The sequence below is a fragment of the Rhipicephalus sanguineus genome, chromosome 5, assembly GCF_013339695.2.
Source record: "Rhipicephalus sanguineus isolate Rsan-2018 chromosome 5, BIME_Rsan_1.4, whole genome shotgun sequence".
NCBI classification, from domain to species: Eukaryota; Metazoa; Arthropoda; class Arachnida; order Ixodida; family Ixodidae; genus Rhipicephalus; species Rhipicephalus sanguineus.
In genome coordinates, this window is record NC_051180.1 from 64,302,736 (window position 1) to 64,325,682 (window position 22,947).

The 22,947-nt window shown below is 46.4% G+C and overlaps 1 protein-coding gene across 1 annotated transcript; it reads left to right on the top strand.

The window, feature by feature from the left end:
- Positions 1 to 7,332: 7,332 nt before the first annotated feature.
- Positions 7,333 to 22,580, top strand: LOC119394694 (ubiquitin-like modifier-activating enzyme 1). Its single transcript, XM_049415957.1, is given in 14 exon segments — positions 7,333 to 7,495; positions 8,538 to 8,734; positions 10,731 to 10,795; positions 12,756 to 12,807; positions 12,979 to 13,125; positions 13,855 to 13,929; positions 14,981 to 15,049; positions 15,051 to 15,096; positions 15,099 to 15,176; positions 15,993 to 16,261; positions 17,509 to 17,613; positions 18,335 to 18,418; positions 19,220 to 19,314; positions 22,418 to 22,580. Coding segments are annotated over 14 exon segments (1,608 nt in total).
- The last annotated feature ends 367 nt before the right edge of the window (positions 22,581 to 22,947 follow it).

Sequence of the window (22,947 nt, forward strand, 5' to 3'; positions counted from 1 at the left end):
AAAATCTTATTTGAAAACGCACGTTAATCCCAAATGCAATTACATCTGTTTAGCACAAGAGTCAGCAATACAATAATGTAAGTGACAGTTAGTAGCAGAAACACGACAGCAGGTGATTAGAAAGAGAAACATTACAATTTACATTTTTCAATGACCATACTTTGCATTTCGCGTGGAGCTTGAATACACTCGTTTTCTTTAAGGGGCGTATTCCACTTGACAGTTCATAACCTCGGCTGCATGCACCGAACGTAAGGCATATCGGCGTCTGGAAGTTTCCAAGCTGCCTGATAGGAGATCCTCCCAGCATGCCTTGGGCGGGATGTATGCTGTAACAGTTCCAACGCAACACATTTAATATGGCGGGAAAAAAATCATTTGTGTTGTCTACGTACCTTTAAACATTCCAGCTTTGACAGTTAAATCACATGTATACTGATTCATTTTTTATAACCACAATGACACGTTGCTTGCACCCTATAGAACAGAACGAGAACACAAAAAAAAAGTTATCTCAGTGCCAGACAACAAATTTTTATCGCCAAGGAACTAAGGAGATCGAAAGACATACCAACCACACTGACCATGTCTCCCTTTGAACTCCTACGTTGCACCATTGCTGGCATTCGTGCTATCTGAAAAATCATTAAGCCACAGCGTATCGCTTATCGCGTAACATATTCTCAGCTGCCCCGTTTCGACAGCGAAGCAGTTAGACGTAATCGAGCGACGCAGAGCAAATACTGCCGGCAACGATGCGTAAAAGCATGACAATTTATTTTTCTGACTCGACCCAACTCCTACAGCAGCGTAAGCATGAGCATGAATTATCTGAATTTTGAATGCCGTACATTGTGATCTGTATGAGTGCAACTATGGAATGAAGATGACTTCAGCATATATTTGTGGTAAGGTTTCAAGTTAGGTCAAGACGCAGAAGTTTGAAGTCTGACGGAAGCCCGTCTGGTTGGGTTGCTACGTGGTGACGTTGAAAACCCGAGGCACTGAGCCGACTAAAGCAAAAAGCACACACACACATACACACACACACACACACACTCGACACACACACGCGCGCACACACACACATACACACACGCACGCTCGAGCACACACGCGAGCAAACACACGCGCACCAGCACACACGCGCGCGCGCACTCACACACACGCATGCACGCGCGAGCACACACGCGAGCAAACACACACACACACGCACGCGAGCACACGCGCGAGCACATACGCACACGCGAGCACACATGCGAGCAAACACACACACACACGCGCGAGCGCAAACACACACACGCGAGCACGCACGCACACGCGCGAGCACACACACACACGACGCGCGAGCACATACGCACACGCGAGCACACACACACGCGCGCACGAGCACACGCGCGAACACATACGCACACGCGAGCACACACACACGCGCGCACACGCACGCACGCGCGAGCACACACACGCGCACGAGCACACACACACACACGTACGCACGCACACACACGGAGTGGTCGGTATCAAGAGCGACTCGAGATAAAGACGTCGTGACAGTCATTTTTCTCTAGCGCGAGCACGTGCCTTTCCCCAGTCGATTGCGTGTCCCCTGAAACGTGCTCAGCCAAAGCACTGGATTTAACAATTTCTTTTTTCACGTCATAAACGTCCTTTTGTGTGTGTGTGTGTGTATTAAATGTTTACTTCGGTCGGCGCAGTGCCTCGGATTTGCTACATTCAGCTACACACGGAAGGATGCTGTGATTTCCTTTAAGACACTTAAAACTACACTTAAAACGCACTCTTAACGCCATTTCATTGTCTTTCGTGTACTTAAAGCTTTATTCATTTCGGTAGCGCAAAACAATTAAAGACAAGAGAGAACACGTAGACAGGACGGGCGCTAAACATCAACTGACTTTACTGCAAGGAAACACACAAAACCCGTTGCACAGGCGCGACGCGCTACATCACTCTACGAGGGCTTTTTTTTTTGTGTAATTTTCTTTGCGCTACCGAAATGAACACCAGTGATCACAACCAACTAGCCCGCATTACCGCCTTAAACCCTCACTCGTCCACCTAAAACAACCGCAGCAGAGTTTGAAGCATGGCGAAAAGTTGAATTAGCCGACACGTTGCGTATAGACGCCACGAAATATCATGTACCGGTGATAAGGACATGACAAACAGCCCAGACTGCCATTGACAGGAGCGAGTTACTGCGCACGCAGAGCTCGTCTGGGCAAAGCTGATCTGGGGCAGTTTGTTTATGCCGCCTACAGTATTTCACACCGTGATTGCAGCCTTCATCGAGCGTGTTGAAGGTACCAAGACGGCGACAGCAAGAAGGGTTAAACTTCTGTCCTTCATCTCTTCTCACATAAACGTGTATGATAACGAATGATCTTAGTCGGATGTTTGATAATATACGCCCAAAAACTCATCTTGTAATGTGAAACGCAGAGCAAATACTGCCAATAACAGTGCATTACATAAAAGTATGACACGATTTATTTAAAACATAAAAGTATGACACGATTACATAAAAGTATCACACGACCCATCTCGTACAGTAGCGTAAGCATGAGCATGAATTCAGGTAAACACGAGACATAAGTACATATACACAAGCAAACAACGTACTGAAGAGAGAATATTGCTTACCTGCAAATCACATTTACTACTGTCTTCGGGCAACGTAACAACGGATGCAACCCGCTCGACAATTGCCAGTCTCAGTCAAGCGAAGAATCAGCAATGCAGCTCGTCGCAACGGCCGCGCAGCCCACTGAACGTGCCCGTTGCAATGCGTCGTGGCTGATTTGCGGCGGATCGCGCACGTTAATGACTGTCCTTGCGTGCTGTATCACTAGTTACACGCCACTCACGTACACAACACGATTAGACCACGCACGTCAACAAAGCGCGGAGCGTAAAACCTGGTTAAATCGATGAAACAAAGAGCAGCACTGCACAAACGGGGCTTCAACAACCGCACCAACCGCCTCGCATTCGAATTCTCTTCCCGGCATACACCTCAAGTTGTGCAAAGCCTAGGAGGGATGACGCCGTCCCTGGTTCGATAAAGTTGAAGCGGCGCCTTGAGGACGCCACATTTGTTACTCACAGCGAGCTCATACATTTCTCTATGCGGCCTCTCTACTGGAGCGGCCGTCCCACGCTGTTTTGTGAACTCAGCGGCATCTTTTTCTCCCGTGTTGGCGAATTGATGACGGTTAAGCGTGTTTGGTGCTGTGTTGTCCCGTGACGTTTGCTGCGCTTTACGATCCGTTAATTATAACGCGAAAAAAAAGAAACAAACTAGAAAACACAACAGCGAAAGTGGAATAAATTGTATTGCGAGTCTCGGAAAAATATTTTTCTCGCGCCACGGGATGGTTCTTCGATTGCATCGTCAGTTTAATTTGGTCGGTTGTCGTGTGCTCACAGTACTTTATCTTGTCGCCGTATGCGAAGCTTCCCGGAGGCAAATTAATTACTTATGCGGCTTAAAAGGAAAATAGATATAAGAGCTACTTAATAAATTATTTAGCACAAACATTTGACCAACATACGATAGTTTTTCGTTCTTGTGCTTCTGCCGATGTCTGTGCAGATTATGTCACTTCATAAATCACGGGTTTTGGAAGCGGGCTCACCTTACTGAACTTCAGTTTTAGTTCATACCCCACCATCGCTTGCCTCAGTATGCCGCAATGTAAAATCGTTGCTTCTGTGATTTGCTTTTCTGCTGTCAAGAACCGTTCTGTGTGTAAATCATCCGCTGTTCAATTGATAAAGCCAACCTTGAACAAGACAGATCGCGATGTGACACATTGATCAATAAACTTCCGCTCCATAGTGTAGGTCCCCTGACGGATGAGTCATTGCGCTTTTATAAGTTACAATCTAAAGGTTGCAATGCTCATCGCGGTGCTTTAGCTTTTAACTTGGCACGCTGCTGTCGATGTAACCTCTATGGGAGAGGGAAATAAAGAAAACACAAAGATAAAATTGCTGTAACAGCCATGTAACTTATAAATTATAAGTTACATGTCTTTTTATGCTGTCGTAAACGTTACCGTGATTAGAGTGTACCAATGGCTGCTAATGGGGAATGAGAGACAGAAGAATTCGGCTTTTAGTTAACGCGCACGCTGCGAATTTTTTATTGCTCAACAACGCACAGGAAAAATCTACCACCGGCACTACCTTGGAAGTCAAAGCGTAAGACTGGTTACGCACTACGACTACTACGACTACGACTACGAGGGACGAACGGGTGCCGCCTTAAGGAGCTTCGCCCCTAAAAACACGGAATGCCACACGTGGTGAAATGCGAGCTGCGGGCCCTTCTGAATCGTTGCCCGCGCTGCGTTTGCGTCGTATTGCTGACCACCCACGTTAGTTTTCCCTTTCGGGGTTGTAGCGCCGCGCCATTCGTGGGCAGTCGGCCAGGGAAATAATATAAAATTTGGGGGAGGGGGCGAATTATGGAGGGAAGGGTGTTTCAGCTCTATTAACATGAAACCCGCGGAGGGGCGAAGCATGCTGTGTGCGCTGGTGTTTCCCACAGCAAAATCACTGCTAATGGGCAATGAGAGACAGAAGAGAGATTAGACACAGAGACCCGCACTCCGTTTTTAGTTAATGTGCACGTTGCGAATATTTATTGTTCAACTACGCACAAGAGAAATCTCCCACCGGCGCTACATTGCAGATCAAGATCCCGTGCCGTGGTGGTAGGTGGTGGTGGTGGTGAAAAGCATTTATTTACAAGGAGAGGCGTGGGACCTCTTTAGAGGTTCCTACAGACTAGGTGGAGTCTCTATTCCGGGACCCCATTGGTTGAAGCCGCCGCCCTGGCTCTCTGTACCAAGGCCTGTTGGGCCTGAAGGTCTGAGCAGCCGAGCAGGGCCGCCTCCCAGTCCTCTCGGGTAGGGTTCGGGTGAGCGACCCAGTAAAATTCTCCGCGCCGCGGAGGGCGAGAAACACGAGGAATTCACCGACTCCCTAGAAAATGTGCAGAGTGGCGGTACAGCTCTCCCCGCGGGTCCGTTCACTAACCCATCTCAACAAATATAATAAATATGGCAGGGCCTACTTCTAAAGCACGGAGAAAAAAAGAATCGCTCTCGATAATACAGTGGAATTGCAGAGGTTTCAGGGACCGGCGCAAAAGATCACCTGCACCTCTACATTCCAAATTTGGACGAGATGCCTGCAGTGGTAGGTTAACGGTTGTGCAGCGCGAGCGTTCGGTTTTCAATCAAGAAAGTCGCTAGCAGACTCTGCCTGCGTCTGCGTTTCTCTCGCGGGCGAGGGCGCGTTCTCGTTCCTTGCGAGCTGGTAGTTGAGCGTTCATCGCAGAAAGAGCGTTTCCATAGTCAACGCACGCAGGTCGCTCTCTCTCGCCACACGGCGAGCGCTGAGGCAGTGGCGCCCTCTCTTGCGCTCAAGCAAATGAACTGTCACGACAGGACACGACGATGCACGCCGACACGCCGAGACCCTTTGGTGCTTCGCTCCTAAAAGAAGAGTGTCCCGTGGCTCGTGGTAGCGCGAGCTAGTGGAAACGCTTTGGCTCTTGCAGGCTTATGCCACAGGAGGGAAGAAATGAGACGTCTGTACCAGGATCACAGTTTACATCTTGTAACAAAGATGATAGTGTATTAGATACGCGGAGACATGAAATTATATTGAGATCGGTGCAGGCACAAAGAAGTAAAGGAGTAAGAAGGACAAAGAAGTGCGTTAGCGCTGCAATTTTAGCCCCAGGAATATGTACCAACTAGACCCTAATGAAGTTTTATTTTTGTGACCAGAATCGACGCCCTCACGGAACCCGAGCCGTGGCTTCACATGTCACTGCCAAGCGCTGTCTTCATTTTCTTCTCTTGAGCTCGCGCGCTCTCCGGTTTTGTTCGCCACCCAAAGGGGCTGCAGGATATTGGGTCAACGCGAGCGCAAGAGTTCGAGAGTGGCTTGGGTTCTGCGCATGTCCTGGCGGCTCGCAAATTTCTTAGGTCCCCAATTCTAAAACTGTCTAATGCTTCACCGGCGTTGGGATGCGCGCCTCCGACTTGTACTTTGACATACAGGGCGTGGCCGAACATGCTGGCGCGCTCATCTCTTGAGGGGGAGTTTTGTAAGTCTCGTGCTTTCAACGCAAAGTTTGCTTTGAAGGTATAGACTGCACGAAAGTCACTTTGCTCGCTGCAGAGGCCGCGTTTGCGAAAGGAGTGAGCAGCTAGCTACAAGAGCCAGAGTAGGGGCTAGTTGAAGTAAGAACTGTCACAGTTCGCGCTCGTCCTGTGTTTACCTGTGCGTTCTTTTCGTGCGTCCTTCTTTGTGTTTGAGCAGCGCGCTGCAAATGTCGAGCTGGAACAGTTCGCACTCGCCTTGTGTGTTTTCTTTTCCTGCGCCCTTTGTGCTTGAGCAGCGCGCAGCAAGTTTCTAGCTGCTTGCCGTTCTTTCTGTAACATTGCAATTTCTTGCTATCGCACTCCTTGCTTCGCCCTTGAGGCGAAACTGACTTTTTTTTTTGCTAAGAACGTATGCCCGATAAAACGAGGAAACATATGCAGCACATGTTTTCACGGAGAGTTCTCTCGCCGAAATTGACGTCGCCACGTAGTGCATGCGTAGTGCGGTAGAAGAGAGGGAAAGGGCTTGACTTCGACGGCAGCGCCATTAGTGTGACTCGAGAAAACAGTCAATAGAGTGTGTCGCTCTCACTCAACCACCATGCAGTATAACTTCAGCGTCACAGTCGTACCTTTTCCTCAGAATTCTAGTACGATGTCATAATTTTCGCGTCGCTCCTGTCACTGTCCGCAAATCGAATAATAGAAAAGCTCTAATCGATTACGTTGATTAATGAAAGTTAAACATAGGTTAAGATTAATCGTTTTGCGCAGGCTTTTTCAGCTATAAATCTGTTAATCGTTCATCGATCGATATTGCCATCTCTACCGGGTTTCTTGAAGGTGTACCTAGCTGTGTATGTACGCGTATGTTTTCGCATTTCGCCACCATCAAAGCGAAATGCGGCCATCGTGGCAGAGAATCCTATCCGTGCCCTCGTTATTAGCCGCGGTGCACCATACCCGCTGAGCTAACACGGCGGGCATTGCAGAAAGTGTACTCAGAGGCGAAAAGTTTTGTTGACTAGCACGCGTTCCTCTAGAGTGGACCCGAGGCCGCATTGTATAATTGTGCGTTTGTTGCGCCCGAACAATAGGCTTTAACTTCTTATTGGAACAAGGCTTTGAGACCTAGCTGTTACACCGATTGGTCTTGATGACGCGTGTCTGATGCCGCGCGCAGCAAATGAAGTCCACGACGGCCGCCAGAGCTGTGCTTGAAATGAACCCCGAGGTGAACATCGCCGTACACGAAAACAGAGTGGGTCCAGAGACCGAGAAAGTCTACAACGACGACTTCTTCGAATCTCTGGACGGCGTGGCCAATGCGCTGGACAACGTGAACGCACGTGAGTGTGCGGCCATCTTGAAAAACTAGCCTGGGTAATTGCCGAAGCTCGGGAACGCATTGCGGGAATAGTGTCGTGCGGGGTACTTCGTACGGAGCAGAATAACCGCTGCACGTGCCATTCATCTTGCCGAAGGTGCTTGCGTGGTTCCTAAAATTCGGCATTATAACTAACAGCGCTGCTTCATGCGGGAGCCGACTTACTAACCTCGAAAACACCCTCCCCTCACCGCTCTTTGCCCGACTGTCATTTTTACCGAGGGTCAAACGTATACCTTGAGGGTTCTGTTGACGTTGTCATCGCAAATCTGGAGGTGGCTAGAGGTCAAATTCCACGTGCACCTCCTTCGCTTGACAGGACCAAGGAGCTGTTCTGCACATTCAAGACTTCTCGGTAAAACGCTGAAGAAATAAACGTCGTTATCATCATTGATGTTATTATTTATCACTACATTTGCAGTGTGATTACTCCAGCTGAATCAAGGAAATGGCATACTATGCAGGATGCCTGCTTCCCCCCCTCCTCCTCCTCCCCCCCCCCCCCCCCCCGCAATTCCATCATTTATGGCGCATGGTGTCCCGGATTTACGGCGCAGTCAATTACGACGTAGCGGTGTCTTCGCAAGCACAGTTGCTGTAGGCGCCCTTGCAGTAGCGCTTGTGTCGGCTTGTTACTTCATCCGTTGCCCTCGGATGTTCCTGCGCTAGGCTACAAGCCAGTTTACCATGAACCAACAAGCCCAAATCGGTATCCTTACGCTAACAGTGTTTACAACTGGCAACGTCTCTCGCACACACGTTCCTTCCATTACGGACACAGTCAAGGTGTCCACCGAAAAGCGAAGCGTGTCAATCGAATGGGAAGGCGACGGAAAAAGGGCGCGATATCGCGTTCCGCTCTTAAAAGCGGGACTTAAGCGTCCTCTAATCTTTGAAATGCGACGACTGCTGCACGCATCGCTAATCATTTATCGTGCATAATAATTAGCGCCGCTGTCGTAGCAAATGCGTTCGAGCTCGGCTGATTAAGAGACGTCGTGCAGGCCAGTACATGGACAAACGCTGCGTGTATTACCGGAAGCCCCTGCTCGAGTCTGGCACTATGGGAACCAAGGGCAACGTGCAGGTCGTGAAGCCCGACATGACGGAGTCCTATTCGTCGTCCCACGACCCTCCCGAAAAATCGATACCTGTCTGCACCATCAAGCATTTCCCCAACAACATCGAGCACACCCTGCAGGTACGTATTCTTTATTTCACTTCTAGAGGAGGAAGATGAAAAATAAAGTTAGTTGATCTGGAGAGCAAGCGACGTAATCCGAGAGGTCTCCTTCAATTCTAAATATTCTATGGGAACATATATTCAAGGTTGCGCGAGGTCCCGCTGTGGCTCGCCAAGTCATCCAATTCTCTCAGGCTTACCGCTCCACCTCTTCGAAAACGTTAACGATTTGTAACAAAAGTCGTATGTTGTGTTGATAGCACTCCAGTAACGGTCCTCCACTCGTCATTCTTTCCTCTGTGTTGGTCGGCAAGAGTTTTCGATACCCACCTTGCATGCGCACAATTTGTTAGGCCTCAAGATGTCGATATATTGCAAAAAAAAAAAAATCATTCAAAGTAGTGGCGCCATTCTTCTTCACCGAAACGTAATTAAAAAAGAGAAATATTTTAGGCGCTCGTTGTCGACTGGTTCAATTCTCGGGGCGACGAACTTCAATGCAGATCGTTTCAAGGATGTAGTACTGCGTTACGAAAGGTGCTCGGAAGTTAACCCAAATACGAAGAAAACTGCAGTTTTGTGCGAAACTAAAACCGCCATAAAATTGTTTTACTAATGAAAGCATTTTGCTTTATAGCAAAACGGCACTTATTTAGGAATTCCCCTCGTGTCACCGCTTTCTTTGTACGCTAACGCGATTAGGCGGGGATGGGAACGCACACATAAATTAACGGCGCTCAAAAATATGACTTTGCATGAAAACATGAAAACTGGCCGGTGATTTGCACGAACATAACTGACTGATTCAGGAGACAGCATTATACCGAGTTGTTACGCCAGTGACGGAGACATTTAAGAATGCATGATCCGCGAGCAATGTGCATAATCACTGTGCTGTTAAACGCATTGGAGAACATGCACAGCGTAAAAACTTTTTATTGACCTTTAGCATCTGTTTATCTTCATGATGTATCTCATCTGTTTTGTAAAACCGCGCATGACGTGACGTATAGATGCAGGTTTAGACCGCACTGTCAACCCTTCAAAACGATTGGTTCTTGTGCGCAAGCTTTATCACATTGTCGTGCTAATGAGGTTCAAAGTCTGTGATGCTACTATCGCTTTGAGCTTTGCAGGATTTCGCTTCGTACTAAATCATATGTTCAGTGAGTACCGACAGAAACGTACTTGCCATCTGAAAACGTACCTGTCAAAACAGCTTCTCCTAATTCGTGTTTAGCTTTTTATTCCATTTCTTTGGTTGTTGTTGCAAACCGCACGGATTTGACGTCTTCCTGACAGCACACAGAAATGGATTCATGTTGAAAGTTGAGGAATGTGATTTCCCCATTACAATGTTTTGCAGCTGGTTCGTTAAGAGCGGGGCCCCAATAACGAAACCTTTTTGTATGCAAGAAATCCTGCCATTGGCTGACAGCATTCCGTAACGATGTATTCAGCAACAAGATCGGCTAAAACTTTCCGCTGCGAACAGTTGAAGCGTAAGAGGCCTTTGGGAACACGGGCCCTGTAATTGGGTTTTTCTGAAAAGCGGCGTTGCTGTGGCGACTTCACAAAACTCAGTTTTGCCGGATTTCTTAGCGTCAGCACGTGCCGCCATGCTCGTACTCTGCAACTCGACCTTTTACGTAACCTTATACGTGATCGTAAAGCCGTTAACTGGGTCAAAGCTTCTTACTTGCCATTGTGCAGACAAATCAGTGTGAGGGCATTTTATTCTGCAACTTTCCAGCACACTCGGGAAATAGGAGGCAACAGAAACGACTTGCAATCGCAGCAGAAACCTTCGCAAGACGTGAACGTTTTAACTATTCTCGACGGTACACACAATATGAGTGAAGGAGGGCGGTCAATCCTAAGCCTACGTTCGCAAAGCTTGGTCTACTGAGAGAAATTAAACATTACATACTTTGCTCATATGCAGCGCTATTTTAAACGTTGATGCTGTGTTAAAAAATGTCGTATGGGAAGCGATCGACATTTTTCTTTCCAGTGGGCACGAGATGAATTTGAGGGTCTGTTCAAGCAGGTGGCCTCAAACGCCGTCCAGTACTTAAAGTGAGTATATAAAAGGCAGAGTACCAGCGAGTGCATACAACTATTCACAATATGACATCTACTGCAGACACTGTTTCCTTACGCCAAGAAAATCTAATTTAGTTTAAATATTTCCTAAGGTCGAAAACTTGAATTCTACATCGTTGGTTCGCTAGCGGTACAGTGAGCGATTCTACGTTCAAGCAAAACACAGTGGGGAGGCGCATGTTCGATCTATTCACGCTGCGTCAGTATAGTGATAGATTGACGACAGCGATTGCATTACGAATGAACGTCCCACACACCTCTATTCGTGTGCTTGCGGTGATCGGTCGCATTTGACGGTGAAAAATGGCTTTGTGTTTTGAGCATAAGGCCATCCGCTGGTTTCAAAACCTACACTGCTTATACAAGTCAGAAATCAGCTTCAAACCGACAAAGATGATCGCGGGCAGAATGTGGTCAACGTACCGTGTGTTGATTATCCGGCTCTCCTTACGCTTCAACACAGTCATTAATAGAACGCACCAGGCTGAATAGGACACGCCATGCTGAATATGGGGAGAATATGTCTTTCTTTGTTAGACACAATATTAATGAAAACTAACGGACAATAATGCCAAGGAAAGTATAGAGGGTGTTAGTTGTAATAATTGGACTATAAATGTGAAGAAAGTAAAGTGGACGAAAAGATAATTTGCCGCCGGCAGGGACCGAACCTGTGACCTTCGAATAACGCGTCCGATGCTCTACCACTGAGCTACGGCGGCGGTCATCCCCTCGTCCACTTTATAGGGTTTATATGTGCATTTAAACATAGAAGTGTTAGTCAGCGCCGATCGCAGCCATGGCGGCGCGTGTGGAACACTCTTCTTCTGACTTTTTTGCCTGACGTAGCACGTGATCTTTTTACGAGCTGGCAGCTGACCAATAATCCCTCGCATACTACCTGAAGGCATCAAGTCTGCCAGAGTGAGACCCTCGCTATGAATGAAGGGAATATGACTTTTAAGGGCTCGTTTTTCTTTGTTAGACACAATAGTAATGAGCACCAACAGACAATAATGCCAAGGAAAGTATAGGGGGTGGTACTTGTGTCCCTGCCGGCAGCAAGTTATCTTTTCGTGCACTTTACTTTCTTCACATTTATATCCCAATTATTACAAATAACACCCCCTATACTTTCCTTGGCATTATTGTCTGTTAGTTCTCATTAATATCATGCTGAATATGGACTACCAGACTGTCTGCGACCACGCACACGTGTGTGCTTGGTTGAAGGCATCATTTACCCTGCGAATGTGTGTTTAGTGTTTCTCGGAGAAGGGACGGCACGAAAGTTCGCGGAGGTCACACAATGGAGGCGCGCCGTTTAATAGTATTGCTTATGCGAATTGTGAAGAAGACATCAGCCGTGTTGCTTACGTTGGCCTGTGAATTCGCACCCAAGTTCTGCATCTATTACATTAATCGGTGCTCTATCATCACCTGACTGCTAACTGTCGCCGAAACGGTTGCGACTAGAGAAGCTTAAAACATATCAACATTTATCGAAACGCGAAACTGATGCTGACTGAGCACCCAATTTACAACTTAAATATGTGTTTACTTAGACGTGACGTCAGAGTCATTGTTCTGGGCATGCAAACCCGTAAAAAGTTCTGTACTGTGCGAGTGACACACATACGCACGCACACGCACGCACATCAACTACGCAGCAATGGCGTAGCCGGCTGAATACTTAGAGCAGCAGATCTAACCACTGTCCTAGAACTTATATTCGCTGAATTATCGCCATACATTTAGACACTGGCCCGGTGTTGCGCTTCATGTTTCTCGTCACTGGCTTTGTTGCGTTCATGCCTTCATTGTCCTGTGGACAAAATCTTCATATTGGTTTCATCTAATCCGTTCAGTTGGTGTCGTGATCGCATCGCGTATAATGCAATAAATTGATGTTTTTGTTCATTGTCCATTACAGTGACCCCGAGTTTCTTCCGAAAATGACGCGAAGGCTACCACTCAGCCAGCAGGTAAGAAACATGTTTCCCCCTTAATTTAATGCTTCATTCCGCAAATACTTCGCAAGTTGCCGGCATTGCGGCAGCGTTGGCTCGTAGCGCGCGCAATAGATGCTTCGCAGATAACGCGGCAATATGGCGCAAGGTGAGTGGATAGGTTTATCGTCGCCATTTTCGCCGCAGGTGGTGACGCTGGAGGAAATAAAGAAAATTCTGCTCGACCAGCGAGCGACAGTCTTCGACGACTGCGTTGTCTTCGCTCGGCTACGGTTCCAGGATCAGTACGACAACCAGATACGATTGCTGCTTCGCAACTATCCAGAGAATCACGTACGAGCTCTCATTTCTCGGGCATTGCGAGCGAAGTAGACGGAGATGTGGTGTTACCGTGTACCTACTGAACGGGGATACCGACGACCAATAATAGCTTAGCATAGATTGATACATACGGCGCGTTTGTTATAGTTAACCCAGTGTTAGCGGTCTTAATCCGACTGGTGAAGGAGAATAAGAAGCACGGTAATGAATGTCAGTGTAATATCTTCGTATTAAGAAACTGTCATAATCTTGATATTTTTCGAATGGTGCTGCTTAACTACATAGCAATATGCGTAGGAGTGTACCAGTGTACTTGAAAGTAAGCAGACAAGGTCGAGCCAACTTTTACTGCGCACTAACTGCCGTGAAGTTCATGACGGGGTTAATGAGAACTGCTGGAGTTTTACGTGCCCAAACCAAGGTATGATTGATGCACGCCTCGTTGGAGGACTCGAGATTAATTTAGACAACCTAAATTTAAGCACACGGGTGTTTTTGGTATTTCGTTTTCATAAATATTTGGCCACCCGTGGTCATAATGGAACGCTGACGCTATTGCTGATTTGGTAGCATTAGGCTAAAAGGAACATGGGACGTGGGAAACTGCAAACAATAGACAGAGACGTTTCGAATAATTCTCGGTGTCCACTGCTAGTAGGTTCGTTTCTCTCTCGACCGATATTGACGCTGAATTTGAATTACACAGCGGGCTTGACCTTTCTCAACTACTCTTCCTCGCAGACCACGAGCTCCGGTGCTCCCTTCTGGTCTGGCTTCAAACGGTGCCCTCACCCCATTGAGTTCAACCCCAACAACGTAAGAGTATACACAAGTCGTGCGAGTGTTTGTGTGTTTGTATGCGTGCATTTGTGTTTGCACATATGTAAGGCGCGTGTGTGGTGATGCAGAAAACTTGAGCTAGTTGGTGTCCGCTCATGATGTGGGATATGCAACGCTCATACAGATGAAGAAGTACGCCGATTCTGAACTAAGTTTTCTTTGGGAAACAAGGAAGGAAGATAATAATAATAATAATAATAATAATAATAATAATAATATATCTGGGGTTTAACGTCCCAAAACCACGATATGATTATGAGAGACGCCGTAGTGGAGGGCTCCGGAAATTTCGACCACCTGGAGTTCTTTAACGTGCACCTAAATCTAAGTACACGGGCCTCAAACATTTTCGCCTCCATCGAAAATTTAGCCGCCGCGGCCGGGATTCGATCCCGCGACCTTCGGGTCAGCAGCCGAGCGCCATAACCACTAGACCACCGTGGCGGGGCAAGGAAGGAAGAATCCAAGTCGTAACGAACAACGCGTGTGAGAACCTTTAGAAGTGGCTCACTTGCGGACACAAAAAACGTATACAATGCGTATACCACAGGTGCTGATCAAGAACCGTTATTCAATCAATCAATCAATCAATCAATCAATCAATCAATCAATCAATCAATCAATCAATCAATCAATCAATCAATCAATCAATCAATCAATCAATCAATCAATCAATCCACTTTTATAGATTGACAGATTGAAAATCAATTCTTAATCAGTACCTGCGGTGCTTATCAAGATTATTTTCGCTGTTCTGTAGCCAGTTAACTGCGGACAGACCTACCTGCCCTCTTTTTTTTTGTATGAACGTCTCTGTTATGTCTCGGGTCTGCTGTGCTATGCCCCATTACCCGTGTTTCTACTTTTTCCATCTGCCTTTATGTGAGAGCTGCACAAACCGCATCATGAATGTGTCCGTATAGTCTTTGGACGTTACTGTTGTCGAAGTTAGTTTTATTGCTCGAATTACAACACAACACTCGAGACGCCTCTACGACTAGCGCTTTACTCTGGCGTTGTGTCGCAGGCCTTGCACATGGATTACATCGTGGCTGCAGCGAACCTGCGAGCAACGATGTTTGGCATTCCGCGCAATTACGGACCGTGAGGCGATCGCTGAAATGCTCAAAGTAGTTGAAGTTCAGCATTCGATCCACTACCAAACGCGAACGTCGCCGCGGGCAACACCACCGTTGCAGTGGCACAGAGCGGTACGTGTTTAGGTTATGCAAGCCGTTTCTTTCGGCTTTGCATGTTCGTAATTCGCAAATATAGCACGGCTATATGAAGCAGAGATAGAAAAACCTAGGAAAGCGTAGAGAACATAGCCATGGTTTCAGTTTAAATGCTGAAATAGCGTCGAAACAAAGTAACTGAAAATGCCTAGCGTACTGAAGGTCCTAATAAAGCAATGTCCATAATCAGATGACAAGGCGGCATAGTGATCGGGTTGCTTCGTTACGGTAAAGAATGAGGAACCGTAAACAAGTAAGGACGGAGATTAGTGATTATAGGATTAATCGATCATCTGATCACGTGCACGCCTATGGTGACGCAATGGAAAAGGCAGTAATAGACAAAAAGGCGCAGTCTCTTGTGAAAGGTCGTTTAGAGAGGTATGAATGGTAACGTTTTACAATGTAGCTTCATTGCGTGAGCAGCTGCGAGATCCTTCTCTTTCCAATGCTGGAGCACGTCCTTTGCTAATAACCACCTCGCGGTCGCTTAAGAGCGCTGACCGGTGTCTTCGTTTTCTATATTTATCCGCACACTATACCGGTATTTGTTAGCACCGATTACCGTTAGCTCATATCGGCTAAATTATGAATGTCGGCTGATCTTTTTAATACGCATAAATGATTGCTGTTATTGTCTATGGGTGGCTTTCGATGGGCAAATGTCGGCTAGTGTAAGCATATTCTGTCTATCGTTGGATAATTCATTCACTCTCGATCCAATGATGCGTTCACAAATATACATTGACAACAACTTAAATTCGATCTGCCTGAATCTTTTTTTTTTCTCTCTCTCACGTGCAGACTCGGATCGCGTAAACCAGCTGCTCGAGGAACTGCCGGACCAGAGTGAGCTCGGAGACGTGGAACTTACGACGCTGGAGTTTGAGAAGGACGACGACACAAACTTCCACGTGGACTTCATCGTGGCGGCCTCCAACCTGCGTGCCGCCAACTACAACATCGAGCCGGCCGACCGACTCAAGAGCAAGCTCATCGCGGGCAAGATCATACCGGCCATTGCCACCACCACATCGCTCGTGGCGGGCCTCGCCTGTCTCGAGCTGTACAAGGTGATGTCACCACTCACATTTAGAGTGCCAGTTTATGCCGAAACGTTAACGCTATACAATGTGTTGCGCAAGGGTCATCGAGTGCACCGAACGTACGTGACGCGTAACTGAGGGAGAGAGGACACTATCCGCCACGATTACATGACGGCCATAGAGTTCCGCTGCTAAGCCTGAGGTTGAGGACTCGATTCACGGCCACGGTGGGCGCATTTTGATAGCAGTGAAAGGCAGAAACGACCATACGTGTACTTAGGTTCAGATGCGCTCTGAAGAAACACATGTCAAGATTAAATCGTACCTTTCCCTATTCGGTGTGCCTCATAATCGTATCGTGGTCTGGAACCCCGGAATTCATTTCTCGGAAGGACGACACTATGGGTTGATAAGTAAACTGAATGATTATGTGATGTAATGAAAAAAATACTCTACGTTGTCTTAATAGGCCTAATTTTTTAGTGTACAGCGTAATAAAACACAGGGCCCGGGGCAAGCGAAAGCGAGGTTTTGTCAAAACTGAGTAAACTGCTGGAATTTCAGCGCTCTGTACGTCTTGTCTATGCTCTATCTACAATCTGAGCCTTATTGATCTTAATAAGTTGCTAAGAGAGAGTTGGCGAAATAATGAGAAGTTAATTTTGCAGCGAGCGTTTCTGAAACGGGAATTTTTTCTGCGCATATTAGCATGGTAGATGCAATGCACAAGGGTTCTTACGTGGGCAAGTTGGTTCATGAACATTACGGCAGAACATCGCAGGAAACGGGACGAACAATATACAGCGCACAGCGCTGTGTCCTATATTTTCTTCGCCCCGTTTTCTGTGCTGTTCTGCCACAACGTAGCATTGTAGATTGCAAGAAACGGAACACGAACGCCGTACTTCAGCTGAACTTTACTGCACGAACACACGTGAGCAGCAGTTGCTGCGCAGATACCCCAACTCCTTAGCATGTCGTAACTATGGATCAATAAGAAGAATACGAACATGCAAAGAGAAACATAAACACAGCTACTATGCGAATTTATTAGGCACAATCCCACTGGTTATTCGTTCAGGCGCGTGCACTCGCAGGGCTGTGTTACGGAACTGTGTCAGTGAACGTGCCTCGTCTTTTGTGCTACGTGTTTGCGCGATATAATTGTACGGGAAGTGGAGAAAGTGCCGCATTGCTCTCTCCCGATCTCGAGATGATTTTAATGGCGCTATTAAATCGTCGTGTTTGTTTTCTCAATGGCGTCTTTTGAACAGCTGACTCAGGGTCACAAAAAGTTGGAGCTGTACAAGAATGGTTTCGTCAACCTGGCGCTGCCTTTCTTCGGCTTTTCCGAACCCATTCCTCCTGCCAAGAAAAATGTGAGCCAAGAAAAGGTTTATTCTTGCATCGTCAATAAAACTCCAGCCTTAAGAATGAAGAAACATTTTGTTGTTGCTGTGTTACATCCGGTCGTTGAGTTTAATCAGTGTAGAAGCACGAGTTTATAGGTCATCTTTCTCTAAGTGGGCTCTTTCATTATATATATGTGTTCTGCATCCGAATCGTCGTTGAAGAGTGTAGAATTGTTTGAGACATATACTTTGGTAATTTGATATGAGGATAGCTTAAGGATAGTTTGAGTCTGTGGAATAGTTTGCGACGCCTGTTATCGGGAGACCGCAGTCGCGCGTGGAAACCTTCGCGAATTATGGTCGAAAGGCTTCATAGACTCCACGTCCCCTTGATAAGTTTCGAGAGTCCGGAGTACTCGGTTTGAAGTCAATGATAAAAATGTCTATGTATGCCAGACACATGTAAATGTGATAATGTGCGAAGTGCAAAAGGTTGTCCCTTGCAGTGTACTCATTTATTAATATTTGGCAAACACCTCGTAAGCCAACGTTACGACGCTTCACCGGCTGTAGACCGCACCCCGTGATTACGAACACGCATATAGACACGTTACAACTGAATAAAATGTCACATTAGTGGCTTGACTATATAAAAGGGTTGCGTGCGCAATGTAAAAGTCGAGCGAATACGTCGCAAAAGCACTCAGCCTAACGCTATGTTCTTGTTTTGTCGACTTTTCTGCAACAGTTTCACGGCCAGGAGTACACCTTGTGGACAGCCATTGACATTCAAGGCGAGATCACCCTCGAGAAATTCATCGAACGTTTCAAAGTAAGTGTAGACTGGTGGATCAGTCGATTTGTCAGACGTGTGAGAAGTTGGTCGACTTAAGTACCGCACGTACAACACAATGGACGCTGCGAAAATTCTAAAGCACATACTTTTGTAATTTTTTTTTTGCCCTCTGCTACCATATACAGGCGTTACAATATCGGAGCGAACGTTAATACTGCAGAAAACCACACCTCTTTGACACGCACGCGTATATATGCCTTTTTTTATCTGTTACGACGATCGAGGTGAACATTGACGCAAATATTGCGTCATTTTACGAGCTTTGCCGTTTCACTTATCTCCATCATGGTCCCATCACCGCTTCTGTTTTAAAGCATGCAGTATTTGAAATCTGTTCAGCATACTGCTCAAGCAATCAGTTGATTCGTTGCAAGATGTAGCCATGTGAATTGCAGTTCATGCTTATGACAAATCAGGTCTGTGGGACTCCGTAAGGTGGAGAAAAGTTCATGGAAGGGGAATAATGGTCATCCACATAATCGTAGCACGAAAGCTACAGTGAAAATACAGTCGGATTTCTCGGACATGAATCTTCAGAAATGACGAGAAGTTTGTCTTGGTCCAGGATTGGAACCCGAACGCTGGATCTCCGCTTTTGTTTTGCTTCTTCGCTTTCGAAATCGATGTTTGGATTGGCGATTGCACGCAACAGAACCAAGGAGTGTTTCAGGCGGTCTAAGCTTTTTTAAAAGCTTGTCATTTAGCGTTCCTATGTGCGTTTTGCAGGCGAACATTGACACTATAAACGACGTTCAAATTCATCTTTTTTTGCTACAGGAAGACTTCGAAGTTGATATCATCATACTGTCTGAGGGTCCACGAATGTTGTACGCCAACTTCCAGCCTCCGTCCACGAGACGTCTCAAGATGACGTAAGTACTGTCTTTAGGTATCCATGTGTGTTCCAATAGCTGAACTTATAGTACATAGTTTGAAGATGTACGTACCATACGCATGTTTTAGGATGCCGACTGCGCACCGTTGATAGAACGTCGTGCGTGATGGCACTTCATCTCGGGCTAAACGTGTGCGTTGTTACTCTCTTGTCGAACTCTTTTCTGCAGACCCTCACTGTTGTCCGGTGCAAAATGCTTTATTCTTACGCGTTACACCACATGAAAGCGCAAAGTGACTATGAAGCTGTCATTTTTCCTACTGGTCAGGTGTTGTCAAGGCTGGAAGCTCTGTCAGCATGAAGCATGGAGATGTATGCGTTCAAATGGTGCGACTTAGTTCCGATGTCAAGCACCGGAAAAACAGTTGCCCCCTTTGCGGTGTTTGTTTTCCCCACAACCGTAATTGGTATGCACCTTTGCGGGTCCTTTCCTTGCTCAGATGCCGCGTGCCCGATACTTTGAGCGGCGTGCACAATATCAGCGTTTTACAGTATTATTGGTAAGAATGTGGCGGAGAGCCGAGTTTTCAGGAAGGAAACGCAAGCGAACATATAACGATTAGTTCTTGTGGGACAAAAAGACTCCGCAAAGTGTGCAAACTGTACTTAGGAGTGAGCGAATGAAAACGACGTGGCTACGCTGTTTAGGCCGGCTGTGCCGAAGTAGCACCCGATCAAAGAGCGCGTCAACGTGAAGCTTCATCGATTAGTCGTAGATTTATATGCTGCACTGCGTCCCATAAATGAGCATGAAATGTCCCTTGTTAAGGCCCAATGAAGTCCAACTTTCGGATGGAGCTTTCTCCGAAACGAATGAAAGCCCGTATTCGTGAAGTTTGTAAGCGGGATAGATAAGCAAGAACGTTAACTAATAGCGAACATGAATACTTTTGGGAATGAAAAATGAAAGCTTTTAGCGTATAACAAACGAGCAAATTACGGCACTGCTCGTAATTTTGAGCTGATCGTGTTAACGCCCTACGGGGAGGCTGTACTACTTGTTGCACAGGACCGATAACTCTCGATAACTCCGCCGTTTGTACAATTCCTTGATATGGCTGCTAGAGAAAAGACTAGATAAGTCCAGAGGATGCAAACGACACCTTTACTGCCGAGGCAGCCATCGAACACCCTCGTTCACGTACTCTGTCTCTAACCTTCAAAGGCAGATGCACGCTAAGATGATGATAATCGGCATCGGTTAACATGTACAGGGTGTTTCAGCTAAAAAGCACCAAGTGTTAAAAAATTAAGCATAGGCGCTACGCGTCTCCAATTAGCGCAGTTTTGTTCTGAGCCATATAGAGCATGTCAGAATAGTTTTTGCAATCCGCCAAGCTTGGCAATTAACAAAGATTGCTTAATGAACTTTTTAAATACTAACTCTAGAGAAAAATTTTCAATACAAAAGTTGTAGCGCTTGTTCAGAAACATCAAATTTTTCAATCTGTGTTGAGATAACTCCCCTGCCTAAATTTTTTCTGGCCTCTCTATAAAGTGCGCGAATTAAAAAAAAATACCACGTGACTGCCGCCAAGCGCGCGGCGCTTTTGGTGCCCTCAAATGTAAGTTGAACGAATTATCAAAGGATGCTTCGCGCACGAACATTGATGGAACAGGTTATCGGTGACTGCGATGGACGTTAAGCGACAAAATGAGCATACCGTTTTAACAACAAAAAAAAATTCTTCAACGAAAAAGCGGCAGCCACGGAACAAATGCTACATGAGACCGTAGGTAGCATTTGATGCAGCGTAGGCATTTTTTCTTTTCTTTTCGCGCCAATGAAGAAACACATTGGAAGGGGCTAGGGTGACAGCGTGATGAAGGACCGAGATAAAAGATCCATCACACGTGACGGCCGCTCTTTCGTAGTTTTTTTTTTAGATGGTACGCCTGTATCCTCATTTAGCGTCCATCGCAGTCACCGGCAGCCTGCTGCGCGGAGCAGCCTTTGATAATCGACCTTCGTGCGCGGAGCTAAAAGCGCCGCCTTTTGGCGTTCAACTTACATTTGGTATTTTTAAAATTCGGCGTTTTAAAAGCGCCGCGCTTTTGGCGGCCGGAAAAAATTTACGTGGTATTTTTTAAGGGGAATCTTAACACAGATTGAAAATTTGGAACAAGGCTACAACTTTTGGAAAACTTTTCTCTAGGGCTATTTAAAAAAGTTCATTAAGCAATCTTTGTTAATTGCCGAGCTTGGCTTGGAAAAAATATTCTGAAGGGCTCTATATGGCTGAACAATACTGCGCAGATTGGATATCCGTAGCGCCTTGCTTAATTTTATTATACTTGGTGCTTTTTAGCTGAAACACCCTGTATAATACGCGTGGCCACACTGTCAAGTGGTTGTGACGGTAGTGAAGGTCTGTATAAACGCGTGGCCATCTGACTGTTAAACATAAAGCTCTTTCGAAATTGGGCGAACTTGTTAAACATAAAGCTCTTTATTGAAAATCAAGTAGAACTCTCTGTACAAGTGCCCAGAAAATCAAGTCAAAAGCCAACGACAAGTAAGAAACGTTAAGCAAAAGCAACATCGATCGCCGAATAATCTGATGGTCGGACGAACGATCGTCGTCTTTTATACATGAGTGATCGGACGAACACGAAAATTTCAGTCTTTTATACATGAGTGATCGAAAATTTCGCGTTATCGCTGGTGCTCACGATAGCTCCCGAATAAATTCGACTACTCGCGTAGCGCACGCAGTCTTATCGGAACAGTCTAAAACTATCACGAAATTTCCCCAAACGTTGCAGCGTGGCCCGCGCCGAGCGATGATAAGTTTTTGTAAACACAGACGTGAAGGCAGACAGAGGAACAAATTTACAATATATGCCCAAGCGTAGAGAAGATGCCCGCGTGTGCGTGCCAGTCTTCAAGTCGCACCGTCTCCCTCGATGGCGCTGCTTGTCCTTCAATATAGCAATAAAAAATATTATCGAATGTGTCAAGTCAATTCAGAATGATTTTTTTTGGAATATTATGGCTTCCATGGCGCCGATGCGCTTGTACGTTTGACAATTTTACTTGCTCTATTCATATGCCACTTCATGCCATTTTCTTCTCGCAGCATGAGCGAAGTGTTGGAGGACGTGTCTAAACAGAAGATCGACCCTGGCAAGCGCTCCTTAGAGTTTGCGATGATCTGCACCGACTTTGACGGCAATGAAGTCGAAGCGCCACGAATACGCTACCATCGGCCAGCTCGAGACGACCTCGGGTATTTTTCCTGAACGGTGCGCTCACTTAATGCGGATTTCTAACGCATAATTCTTAGGGTTTTACGTCCCAAAGCGACGATATGATTATTAGAGACGCCGTAGTGGAGGGCTCCGGAAATATTGACCAGCTGGGTTTCTTTAACGTGCACGTAAATGTAATCACGCAGGCCTACCTGCATCGAAATGCGGCCGCCGCGGCCGCGGTTCAATCCTGCGACAATCGGGTCAGCAGTCAAACACCGTAACCACTAGACCACCGTGGCGGGTTATGCGGATTTCTAGAATAGGATTAATCGAATCTGGCGTAACATAAGAACTCTTTATGTCCCAGGGGAACTAGTGCGTTAATGAACACGCTGTAAAGAAAGCTTAGTATCAT